The following is a 12,499-nucleotide window of genomic DNA, read 5'->3' as shown; positions in this document are numbered from 1 at the left end:
TCAAACCCCAAATTGTTTAAAATCTACCCATTTAGTTTCCCTTTGGTTTATTACTTGATTCACATTACAAATTTGCATCCCCTTAAGTCAATCCCCTGGCTGCATGCCGCTTCCAAGGTTGTATGTTAAACTTGGGTGGGACCCCTGGCTTCACGGCAGCTACTGGTACCCGAAAAAAAGAAAGATATTGACTCATAGGGAGACCACCAAAATGGGGCTGGATAGCTCAGTTGGTAGAGCCCCAAAACGGTAATCCTTAGGTCATTGGCAGGCCCGATACTTCACGGAGCAGACAGAGGTGATTGCCTCCATGCCCTCTGATCATTGCCTTGGTGCCCTTGAAATGCTCCAGTATTGGGGGCCTTACCAATGGGAAAATGCCTGGTGCCCCGCCCTTTTAAAAACAAAGCATACAGGCCTGCATTGTTTTAATTCCTGCTTCAGTAGATTTTTCCTTGTTCAAAACCAGCATTTTTAAAAACTATTTTCCTTACAGGTGACTGTTGGTTCCTTGCTGCCCTGGCATCCCTCTCTCTAGATGACTACCTGCTGAAGAGAGTGTGCCCAGAGGATCAGGGCTTTGACCGCAACAACTACTGTGGAGCCTTCTACTTCCAGTTCTGGCAGTACGGCAAGTGGGTAGAGGTGATCATTGATGATCGCCTTCCAACCTACAATGGCAGACTTGTGTTTGTCCACTCTGAGTCCAACAATGAGTTCTGGAGTGCCCTGTTGGAGAAGGCCTACGCTAAGTAAGTCATGAGGATACTGTTTGGGTTCATCAAACATTATTGGCAATATTTGTTTGTGTTTTTGTAAAGGTGGTTTATGAATGGATCTCATAATAAAAACATAGCTCATCATACCTGAGAAGGGGCTGGTTTGACCTCCAGAAGTTTGAATTTTCGAAAGTTCAAAGGACAAAATCAAAGTTGGGAAGATGCAGAAAAAGTAATTAATAAGTGAATAAAGCAGACCTAAAAAAGAGGCATCTGTGGGAACAAGGAGAAGGCAAAGAAAAAAGGTTCTTAAAACATGCTAAGCGCAACAAACATTTTGCTCACCAGAATAACGTTACCAGCAAAACTACAGTGTCACATGTACAATTTGTGACCTGCAATCCTGCTTATTTCTTCTAGCAGAAAGTTGTTTTAAGCAAATTGTTCTGCTTAAAGGCAGTTGACACTATTGGTTATTACTCAAAATAATTATTAGCATAAAACGTTTCTTGGTGACGAGTAATGGGGAGAGGTTGATGGTATAAAACATTGTGAGAAAAGGCTCCCTCTGGAGTGCCATAGTTTTTGAGAAAGAAGTTATTTTCCACGAATTTGATTTCGAGACCTCAGATTTAGAACTTGAGGTCTCGAAATCAACCATCTAAATGCACACAACTTCGTGTGACAAGGTTTTTTTTCTTTCATTATTATCTCGCAACTTCGATGACCGATCGGATTGAGCTCAAATTTTCACAGGTTACTTATTTTATGCATATGTTGAGATACACCAACTGTGAAGGCTAGCCTTTGACAATTACCAATAGTGTCCACTGCCTTTAAGCAGCTCTATTAAAATCAGGCTCTTTTGTCAAAGTAAGTCCAAGAAGCTTACTGCAACAGGAATAAGATTAGAATGAAGAGAGAGTTAAATGTTTGTTAAATGACTTGTCAACAGGCTGCACGGATCCTATGAGGCCCTGAAGGGAGGTAATGTCGTGGAGGCTATGGAGGACTTCACCGGTGGATTCTCAGAGACCCACGACCTGAAGAAGGCCCCCAGGAACCTCTTCAAGATCCTGTTCGGTGCTTACAACTCTGACTCCCAGATGGGCTGCTCCATCGACCAGGCCGGCAGGGGCACAGAGGCCAAGCTGGACAATGGACTGATCGTGGGCCACGCCTACACCATCACAGATGTCAAAAGGGTAGGTATTTCTTATTGAAACAGAAAACTGAGAATGTTTCATGCATGAATCATTTCTCAGATTCAAATGTTTTTTATTGAATTCCTATCAACGGGGCATTTCAGACGAAAAAAGTTCACTGAATGCTTACTTCCATTACCATCTTTATTACAAGTAAGCTTTCTCGATACTTTTGCCTGTAAATTAGCATTATGCTGACAAAAACCAACAGTGACCTTACCTGTAGGTTTTTCAGTGACTTCAGTCCACCAGCCTTTTTCACTGGTTTATATCTTTAAGGTTTTTGTCCAAGGTTGCCATTTGTTCTTTGGGATGCAATGACCTAGCCAGCAGGACAACTTGGAGAGAACTGTTACTGGTCCAAGGATGTTTAAACCAGCATTTTGCCACCGATCCTCCTTCAAGGAGAATGTTGTGATTCATTTACATACTTAATAAAAGTCTTGTTTGTGGGGCCCCCATTTCTCAAATTATAGCAAATTTGTACACTCTATTAAAGAATTTCTGTTTAAAACATTCACAAAAGTTTGTTGAACACTTTCACTGAAAAATTTATTGGGCTTATTCTTTCAACATCTTTAGGTCTCACTGCCCAGCTATCCTAAGCCTGTGAGGCTTATTCGCATCCGCAACCCCTGGGGACAGGTCGAGTGGAATGGACGATGGAGTGATAAGTAAGTTACTCAGAACCGATTAAAAACTTACTCAATAGATGAAATAACTCAGCACTTAAGTTTTGCATAAAAAGACATTGACAACACTGGATACTCACTCGGCTGAACAAATTACTTGACAAAGCTATTTTTTTATTATGCATTGAGTACATATAATTCAGCAAAACTACGGAAACTCATTAAAAACTGGTTATTCAGCCAAAGTTGAAGCTATGCAGAGCCACAAAAGTTATGGTTTTTGACAATAATAAATGTTTTCCATGTGATTAATGGGTAATCAATCAAACTTAGCATCTTGTAAAAACATCCAAGGTTACATAAAACTTATTGCTAACCAATTAAAGCACCTTGTGGAAAAGAAAAGTGCACTGAACTGAAAACATCAAAAGTAGATTATCACAAGACTAGTTGCTCGGTTTAATTTTTAACCAGAATCATTAATTTTAATGGAAACTATAACCTATCAGAAAATATTCAATTTCCTGTATTTTTTTTTCCTCCCCAGGTCCTATGAGTGGAAGTCTGTATCAGATCGCCAACGCAAGGAACTCGGTCTGGAGACCAAAGATGACGGAGAATTCTGGTAGGTGCAATGTAAGGGCTGTGTTGTACATGGGACTTGGAGGGCTGAAATTGAGACAGAGACCCGGAGGTCCAAGAGTTGAAACACAGACCAGGGGCAAGAATTATTGACTGGAAGACTCTAGTTTGGGGTGGGGGAGGTTGGAGTGGGTTAAAAAGTAAAGTGTGGCATCAACATCGTTACCTTCTCATTCACAATCGAGCTGCAATATTGTTATTTTTCTCTTGATGTTTTTTGAATTTAGAAGTCTATGGAGTTGTTTTCAAAAGCATTACATTCATGTAACTTGAACTCAGTAACTCAAACATGTAATTTTGAATTTTGGAACTAAACTCTACTTTAATTGATGTTTCCTACACTAACTGCCACATATTCCGTAATCTTTCTTGAATTCTTCCATTAAACACTTTTTCTCTACCCTTCCCCTTTCCTAAGGATGGAGTACACTGATTTCCTGAGAGAGTACAGCCGTGTTGACATTTGCCATCTGTCACCGGACAAGGCCCCAGGTGGAAAGAAGAAGAAGAGCAAGTGGGTCGTCAGCGAGATCGAAGGACGCTGGCAGAAAAACATGAGCGCTGGTGGCTGCCGTAACTTCCCAGGTTTGTAAACCAAACATTTGATTGTGTGCCAAATTTAGTAGACATCAAACTTATTTAAAAAAATTCCAAAGCAGAAATTCATAAAGCTGAGAAAAAGATGCCTGTTATCAATTCACCTTTCGTCATTATCTTGGTTGAGCCATTTTGCGCCATCATCACAGTAAACATGTTTGCATCATTTTGGGGGTCACTGTCCCCATGTGTGTTATACAGCTAGGTTATACAGTGCATTTTGCAGGATTCAGCATTCGCATCTACACGCTTACTCTAGACTTCCCCAATTGGCGAGCGTGACAGACCATAGCCATGGTCCACTTTACACTGTGGGATATCAATATGGAAACTATCTGTTGACTCTGCATGTAGTATTGTTGCTTATAATATTTTGAGCATGCCTGGTTTTTAATAGACTTTTGGACAAGTCGCTAATGTTGTGGTAGCGTGTTACACTCAGTAGCTAGCTGTCCGTGTTCGAAGACTGTTCTCAAAAGATCACTGCTCTCATGCTCTGATTGCTCTCCACTAAATGAGACCATAGAGAACAGTAGTCTCGCGAGGGCCAGCAGTCATGGGAATCACAGAGAGAGTTGGAACTCTATCATCCGACAAACATTTGACTACTTGTCGACAAGTCTAGTTTTTGAAGGGTCAATCAGAATTAAAGTGTCTTTCTTTTTATTTTTTTGTAGATACCTTCTGGATCAACCCTCAGATTGAGATGATGCTCGAGGAGGAGGACGATGAGGAAGATGATGATGATGAGGACGATGATGGTTCCCCCGCTGCCAAGCAGAAGGGTGCCACCGTCATGATTGGACTCCTCCAAAAGAACAGACGCAAGCAAATCAAGATGGGCATCGGCAATCTGACCATTGGATTTGCCATTTACGAGGTTTGCATAATTCATATGTCATGTTTGTTATTTTTGATCAAGAAATTTAACATTTTGAGTCTCATGGAAGAGTCTTTTTTAGGACTTATGTCATAGTGGTATCTTGCCTTGCCTTCCACCTCCTGGTTTGAATCTCTTTGTGGATTGGGTTTTCAATCCCTACTTTACTGTGTGGGTTTTCTCTGGAATAATTCTCTGGGGTTTTCCTAAAACTTAAACTAAAACTTCCTTCCTTGCCTTCTCATTGGTTTCTAGCATGTTACCTTTTCTTTGATCTTCTTGTAATGCAATAAAAACATTAATTTTCTTTGGTCGTGTTAATTTCAGTACAAAGACGGCCAAAAGACAGAGAAGCTGCCCAAGGATTTCTTCCTGCGCAACGCCTCCAAGGCTCGCTCAGACACCTTCATCAACACCCGTGAGATCATGGGACGTTTCAAGATGAAGCCCGGTCGCTACTGCATTATCCCCTCTACCTTTGAGCAGCACAAGGAAGGCGACTTCTTGATTCGCATCTACAGCTTGAAAAAGGCCTCTTCAGTGTAAGTCTGAACAACAACCATACATTCACTTGATTATCAGTTTCTATAACTCTGTACATTCTTTTTGTCTACTCGCTAAGACAAAATACAACATTAGAAAGCAGTACAGAAGACCTTTGATTACAATCAGCAAAACAAATTAGAATGCATCTCTTTTTAATGACTGGTGCAAAAAACTGGCACCTTAGACCGGCACCTTAGACCAGCCTATCTGTTGAATACTGCAACAAGCTCCTCACAGGATATATAAGTTGCCTACATACTGAGTCGTACTGTTTTGTTTTATGCAAAAAATAGTTATTGGCCTGACGTTTTAACCTTAGCCGAGTCTTTCTCGAAGGCTGTTTTGTTTTGTTTACTCAAAATCATTACAGTTTTTCTATCTCCTGACGACGGACAGAGTGTACTGTCTGAAACGTTGACCTGACGACGGACACAGTATACTGTCTGAACTTAAAGAGTCCTTTGGTACTCAGAAGCATCATCACTCCAAAGGTCTATCTGCAAAGTGTCATCGCACTTTTCTTATGTTAATCATTACAGTTATGACCAAGAAACTTAAAGAAACTTTTTTCTTTTTCTTTTGATGTACAGAACACTTGAAGACAAGACTGGCGTTGTGGATCTTCCTCAACAGGTAAGAAGAGCAACATGTGTTATGTATTGTTATTGTGTAACGGGTAGACAAACAGATTGTGTATAGGAAGGCAAAGCTGCTACATCAGCATGGTCAGCGACATAGCTCTCTTTATAATCAAACCTCTACATGTAGATTTCTATAAGTGGTGACATAAAGAGTCTACCACTTCTGAAGTATAGCACCCTATTTATGCAGGAGTTTCAGCTACAGACCAAGTATGAACAAATTTCAGACTTTTATTTGATCTTAAAGTTGTTCCTTGTATGATAAAACCCTACTTTTCTATCTACTTCTCTCATTCTGAGGACACTGTTCCTAAATCTTAATCCCAGATGTACTCAAAGGTTTGAAATGCAAATGTTTTAACATATCTTGTTAAACATTTTGATCCTGTATTTCAGACTTTCTTGTTAGCAATGACTCTCACCCATGCCAACAGGATATTGATAACATATTTCGGAATTTTATATATATATATATATTTTTTTCTTTGATTCTTTACATTCTGACCCCTTAATAAGGAGTCAAAATGTAACTAATATCTTCTTCAAGACTTACCTTTTAGACAAAGATACCTTGGAGCTAATCTCTCTGGCTTGTATAATTTTCTGGCACGATTAAAATCAAAACTCCCTCATTCTTTTTGTTAGAAACCCTCATTATTCCTCCAGCATCCCCCACTCAACACCAACATGTTTGGCTGTAGATAAGTTTGTTATGCCCTGTCCAGTGATGAGAAATTATTTGGGTATGCATCCCTAGTTAACCCAAAGCCATACAATTCCTGAATAGGATTTCTTTGGAGGGTCTGGGAGGGTTTAACTAAACAGTTTTTTGTCCGTACTTATTTTCTACTTTCTTTCTTTAGCCGACTCACTTGTTTTGAAACAGTCATAATATATATCTAGTAGACAGATGATGATAACAATGTCTAAAATCCATAATAGTTCACTGCTTATGCCCCTTTCATGCTTAACTCTGATATTCACTTAGATTCTGGAATCTTTGTCTAAGTTTTACATTTTTATTGTAGTACTCCTAGTTAATATAGTCCACTAACAACTGAATGAGTGATTCACCTTTTGTGCACATTGTCGTTGCACTTGTACCTTTTTTCACCACCTTATGCTTAACTCGTTGTAGCCGAGATCTCAGCAGGTTGCCAAGGTAACAAAATGCTTAGCGCATTTCTAATCTTACATTTCAAGGGCATGGTCAATCAAAACCATTTTGCACAACATGGCCTTTCTCCATTTTCTCGTTCTTACACAGCAGTAATGTTCTTCACGACATTTGACCAACTCTTTGCTTGCGAAACATTTTGGAATTACATTAGTCTTCACAAATTTTTTGGAGATACCAAATAAAATAACCTCAGCCTCTCAACCTTGTCCAGTAAAGATCTTCATGGCTGGCCATACTCTGTGTTTTCTAAAAGCTGAATAGTTCTTGGCTACTGCTAAGCAAATGTCTACATTGCTTAGTACCTGGGCCCAATTTCATAGAGCTGTTTTAATACCAAAGAAAATATCCTAAGCAAAACAAAATTATGCTTTATACCAGAATAAGGTTACAAGCCAAAACACCATGTCACGTGTACAGTTTGTGACTGCTATCCTGCTCATTTCTGCTTAAGCAGCTCTATGGAATAGACCGATCCATTAAGCTCCGCCCCATTGCATATTGACCAATCACTACGCAACGAAGGTCCGACAAATAAAGTCTGAGTTGTGCAGAAAGGCATTGGAGAGGCTCACATGTTCTTGCTTACATGTGCGTCGTGGGCGGAGCCTAATGGATCGTTCTATTGGGCCCATGTCAAAAACACACAAACCTTTACTCTGTCTTTACATGAATTCGGCGAGTCATGATGAAGTGACTGAGAATAATTTGCACACATTCAATCAGTCTGTATTGATCTCGGGAAGCCTTGTTTTAGGGAGAAATTTTAAATTCACTTAAGATAATGCATGGAGCACGGAACATACTTCAAGTCCAGCATTACACGGTTGCACTCATCATCTTGAATGTTATGGCCCATTTATTAAACCAGGGCTTCAGATTCACCTTTGACATCACCTCTGATATCTGTCAACTCGCCCCTGGAAATCAGATATGAGTGACACTCAATGCCAAAAACTGCCACTTTCTGCCAAACCTCATGATTATCAAAGCTCAAAAAGAACACTTGTAGTTGATTTGCTGCCTTTAATGTACTTCTAGAAACTATAAGGCTCCCCTGTGAGCAGGGGAGCTTTATAGTTTCTAGAAGTACCTTTAATGCAATTATTTCTTAACATACAAAGTGTTTAAGGCAATCACAATATGTTAATATAATGCCTGATGTTAAGACTGTCTTTACTTTGAACACCATTTTGTTGTTTATCAGAAGTGCTCGTTTTTGGTATGGGGTGTCACATAATGCTCCATGAATTTGTATTGAATTTACTTTTCTATAATCTCATATCAACACTAATACTCCTCATACTCTATTTCAGATCACTGCTTCTCAGACCTCACAGGTTAATTCAGCTCCCAATCGTGTTCTTCTCATCCTAACCCACTAATCTGCCTGTTTTTTCCTCTTCTCTGCTGCCTTCTTTAAAGGCAGTGGACACTATTGGTAATTGTCAAAGACCAGTGGTCTCACTTGGTGTATCTCAACATATGCATAAAATAACAAACCTTGAGCTCAATTGGTCGTCGAAGTTGCGAGATATGAATGAAATAAAAAACACCCTTGTCACACAAAGTTGTGTGCTTTCAGATGCTTGATTTTGGGACCTTAAATTCTAAATCTGAGTTCTCAAAATCAAATTCGTGGAAAGTTACTTCTTTCTGGAAAACTGCATTACTTCAGAGGGAGCCGTTTCTCACAATGTTTTATACTATCAACAGCTCCTAATTACTCGTCACCAAGTCGGGTTTTATGCAAATAATTATTTTGAGTAATTACCAATAGTGTCCACTGCCTTTAAACAAAACAGATTTATTCAATGAAACTTACTTTGATTAATCACATGCAGTGAAAACAGGCTTCTTTCTTGTTCATACTTTGACTCTGAATTCTAATGACTTCATGGTGACAATAACAATGTAACCATATTGCCTGTTTCTCATCATGCCTGTTTAATCCATCATCCACTAACAATGGTGATATGTGTCATTTGAAATGTTCTATACGTCTTGTTAAAACCTCTATTTGTCTTTTGAAAAATCTCTACTGGACTTTTAAACGACCGATTTGAGACTGCATGGGGACTCTGTCCCCGTATGGTAAATTAACATGGACATAAGGAAATTGAGTCACAAGAGGGCGCTATCATGCAAAGTTTCTGTACAATTTGCCGTATGGAGGACAGAATCTCTAGGGGACCGAATATTGAATTATGTTAAATTCAATGCTCTTTTTTCAAGTGTGAAGAAGAGGCAGAAAAGTTAAATAGTCGGGGTACTCTGTCGACCCTGTGGCCTTCTTTCTCTAGGTTGTTTGTAAACTTGTGTTGCTGCATTGGAGTTCTGTTATAGTATGACTAATGAACTGATATCAAATTGTGCCCCTGGTGGCCTAAAAAAGAGAGATATTGAATGAAGTGTTTATAGTAATTCCCATAAATAAAGATAATGGAGTGCAACGTAACAACTAAACGGCCGATGTTTGACTTACCTGTACGCACTGTGTTTTCAGAACTATTATAGTGTGACTATATTCAACAGTCTCAGCAAAGCAGATTCACGAGCAGAATCTTTTGTGATGTTTATGCCAACTGACTAAGCAGTTTTATGCATGCCTAAAGGTTTTCAGTGTTGTGCTGTTTTCCTTCTTTTTTTTTAAACGTGGTTCAGCATTGGTTTTAAAGCTAGATTTAGGAAGTAACTTCATTTTAAATCCTTTTGAAGAAGAGCAAAATTTTCAGTCTTCCACTGAAAGTTACAATCATAAAAATGAGACAAGTGAAAGGATTTCTTGAAAGAAAAACACAATCCTGATAACTTTCACAATTTCTGTTCGAAGAAAGCTGCAAGTTTCACTGTCAGTTTTTAGAAAAACAAAAAAACAATAACATAAAGCAGAGATGTGAAGAAATGTGGTTTTAAAGCAACCAAGTTGGGAAGGTAGTGCACTCTAGCCAGGCTCCTAATGGATGATACCCATACCTGCATCCTTACAAACTGTGAAGGGGTAACACAGTGGCAAATTTCCTGTGACATTTGATTTGGGTCAACAGCCCAAATCAGTTAAGTGTAACCCTCACCTTGAAGTGGTCTTTTGATGTTATGCGATATCCATTTAAAAAAAAACAAAAAAACCAATGCTGTATCACACCTGTTTTTTATATTGATTGATTATGGTATCATTGACAGTATTGTCCACAACTTATTTACAGCCGGAGCCCACCAAGGAAGCCTCAGCCGCTGAGAGGGAGATGAAGGCCAAGTTCTTTGACTTCTTCAAGAGAATCACAGGAGATGTAAGTCAAGTGTCTCAGTTACAGTCGGAAGGAACTAGAAAGGAATGTTTGTATTGAAAGTGCTTCCGTGTTGTTGTGTCATGAACGCACAGTCCACTCGACTCATCAGCATCTGGTGTTGTCAGTGTGGGTTCGTTGATCAGATAGGCAGGCATCATGTTCTTCCCATTTTAGTCCGATTTCAAAAAAAAAAATTCCCCTTGGAAAAATTGTGACTAAATAGCCTTTTTAGCATTATACAAAACTGCTGTGACATCACAAGCCCAAAACAGCACCATCACTGAGGTCAGTGAAGACCTATAATTAGCTGAGTTTTGTGTGCGGCGCATACGCGTGTGTCCATCGTTCGACCTCAGGGATGGTGCCAATGGTCATCAAACAAGAAGAACAGTTCCACAAGGCAGTATACCTAGTTCACTCTGTACGCACAGCTCGCTCTGTAATCACCAATGAAAATAGCAAACTATAAAATACCCATGACATTTGACTTGATTTGACTTGAATTTGTGCATTCATGCCTACAGTTTCTACTCCTTGTCAAGTCAGAGTTTGTTGTCTTGTAATTTTTAATAATAATGAATTATTAGTTTCATCAAATGTTTATCAAATTTAATCGAATTTTCATCTTTTTTTTGTGCATTCATGCCTGGAGCTTTTCTTCTCTTCTTTTAAGTCTGTGTTTTTTGTTTTTTGTCATTGTTAACAATAATGAATGTAAACATGCCAATTTATATCTTTTTAACTTCTGTCGTGTATTTTGTGATATTTTTAATAAACCTTAATGAATTGAATTGAATTGAATTGAATTGAATTGAATTGAATTGAGTTGAATTGAATTGAATTGATACTTTTGACAGGACATGGAGGTAGATGCAGTCGAGCTGAGAGAGATTCTGAACGCTGCACTGAAGAAAGGTAAGCCTCATCCCCTTAACCCCCTTGCAATACATTATAAATCTTGTTTTGGTCCTGCCAAGGGCGGCCATGATTTTAGGACGTTGGCATATTGGGGAAGGAGTATGTTGGTGAACGCGCCCATAATTTCACAACTTTGTTGTCCTCGCCTTCATAATTTAAAATTCCTTGTATCAGCAAATTTCAGCTTTTATGTTGTCAATGCAACCATCAGTAGCCATATAACCAAGTGCCAAATCCATCTTATAGCCAAGGGAAACATTTTGTTTGCTCATTATGCATTTTGGTTACAGTAGAAAACATGTAACAACCCAAAAACATCAGAAATAGGAATATGTATTTAAGCATAGAGGTGCATAGCCACAATCATTGATGCAGTTTTTGTTACAAGGACACCACTTGTTTTTAGAAGAACACTAAATAAGCAGCAAATAAATATTGCAGATTGGACAAAGTCAAGTACTGCTTATTTTAATTGAAATCAGTGGTTGTTTAAACGGTTGTTTACAATGTGAACACCAACACCAAGAAAAATGTATACCCATGCTTTGTGGCTGTGCACATTATGCATTGGATGGAGTGTCACATTTTGCCTTTCTTAATATTTATGCATAATGTCGTTATAATCCTGACTTACTTGATCTGGCACTGCGTTGGTCGCCTCCATTTGGGGTACATCAGAAGCCATGCATAAATATTAGGAAAGGTGCATGACAAATTAATTGTTTGGTGCTAAATCTGAGCAAGGTTCACTGTGGTTAGACTCATTTTGTTGGGAGATAAAACGTCATGGTGCTTTAATAGAGATATTTATCATGTTTTCATGGAAACATTTATCATGTTTACGGCCAGATTTTCATTTCGTGTAAATTTCGTTCCATGGGAATTTTATGCTACTATGTTTGGTAGTCATTGCTTGGGGAAACGCATTCATGATTAGGACATTGGAAATACACATTGACATTAAAAATGCACTGCTAAAAATGGTATTCTTGAAATAAGAAAAACATCTTATTTTTAGAAAATATTTCTTGTGTCACTCCCTAGAATTTTTTTATAGGTAGTGACACAAAAAATATTTTCTTAAAATAAGATGTTTTTCTTGTTTCAAGAATACCATTTTTAGCAGTGTGATGAGAAGGGCCAGTGTATGCAAATCCCTTTTGAATCCATATAGAAATTGAAATTTGTGGATTTATGGATTAATTTATATTCTTTAAGGTAATGTCGTGTTTCACGTATAAATTAATCACAA

At 38.6% G+C, this 12,499-nt stretch overlaps 1 protein-coding gene across 4 annotated transcripts in view; it reads left to right on the top strand.

Moving 5' to 3' along the window:
• The window catches only part of LOC139946322 (calpain-9-like), a 47,189-nt gene that overhangs the window by 19,326 nt on the left and 15,364 nt on the right, over positions 1–12,499 (top strand). For 3 of the 4 annotated variants that reach the window (XM_071943959.1, XM_071943969.1, XM_071943950.1), the window contains exons 4-14: positions 497–752; positions 1,675–1,924; positions 2,507–2,598; positions 3,104–3,181; positions 3,617–3,783; positions 4,473–4,675; positions 5,003–5,217; positions 5,812–5,854; positions 7,001–7,024; positions 10,246–10,329; positions 11,187–11,244. In XM_071943959.1, coding sequence (XP_071800060.1) covers positions 497–752; positions 1,675–1,924; positions 2,507–2,598; positions 3,104–3,181; positions 3,617–3,783; positions 4,473–4,675; positions 5,003–5,217; positions 5,812–5,854; positions 7,001–7,024; positions 10,246–10,329; positions 11,187–11,244 — 1,470 coding nt within the window. The remainder of the gene's footprint in view (positions 1–496; positions 753–1,674; positions 1,925–2,506; positions 2,599–3,103; positions 3,182–3,616; positions 3,784–4,472; positions 4,676–5,002; positions 5,218–5,811; positions 5,855–7,000; positions 7,025–10,245; positions 10,330–11,186; positions 11,245–12,499) is intronic. The other variant, XM_071943976.1, reaches the window with a different exon arrangement.

Source organism: Asterias amurensis, chromosome 1, assembly GCF_032118995.1.
Source record: "Asterias amurensis chromosome 1, ASM3211899v1".
In the NCBI taxonomy this organism is placed as follows: domain Eukaryota; kingdom Metazoa; phylum Echinodermata; class Asteroidea; order Forcipulatida; family Asteriidae; genus Asterias; species Asterias amurensis.
The sequence above is the reverse complement of the archived record's forward strand: the minus strand, read 5'-3'. Positions and strand labels throughout refer to the sequence as shown.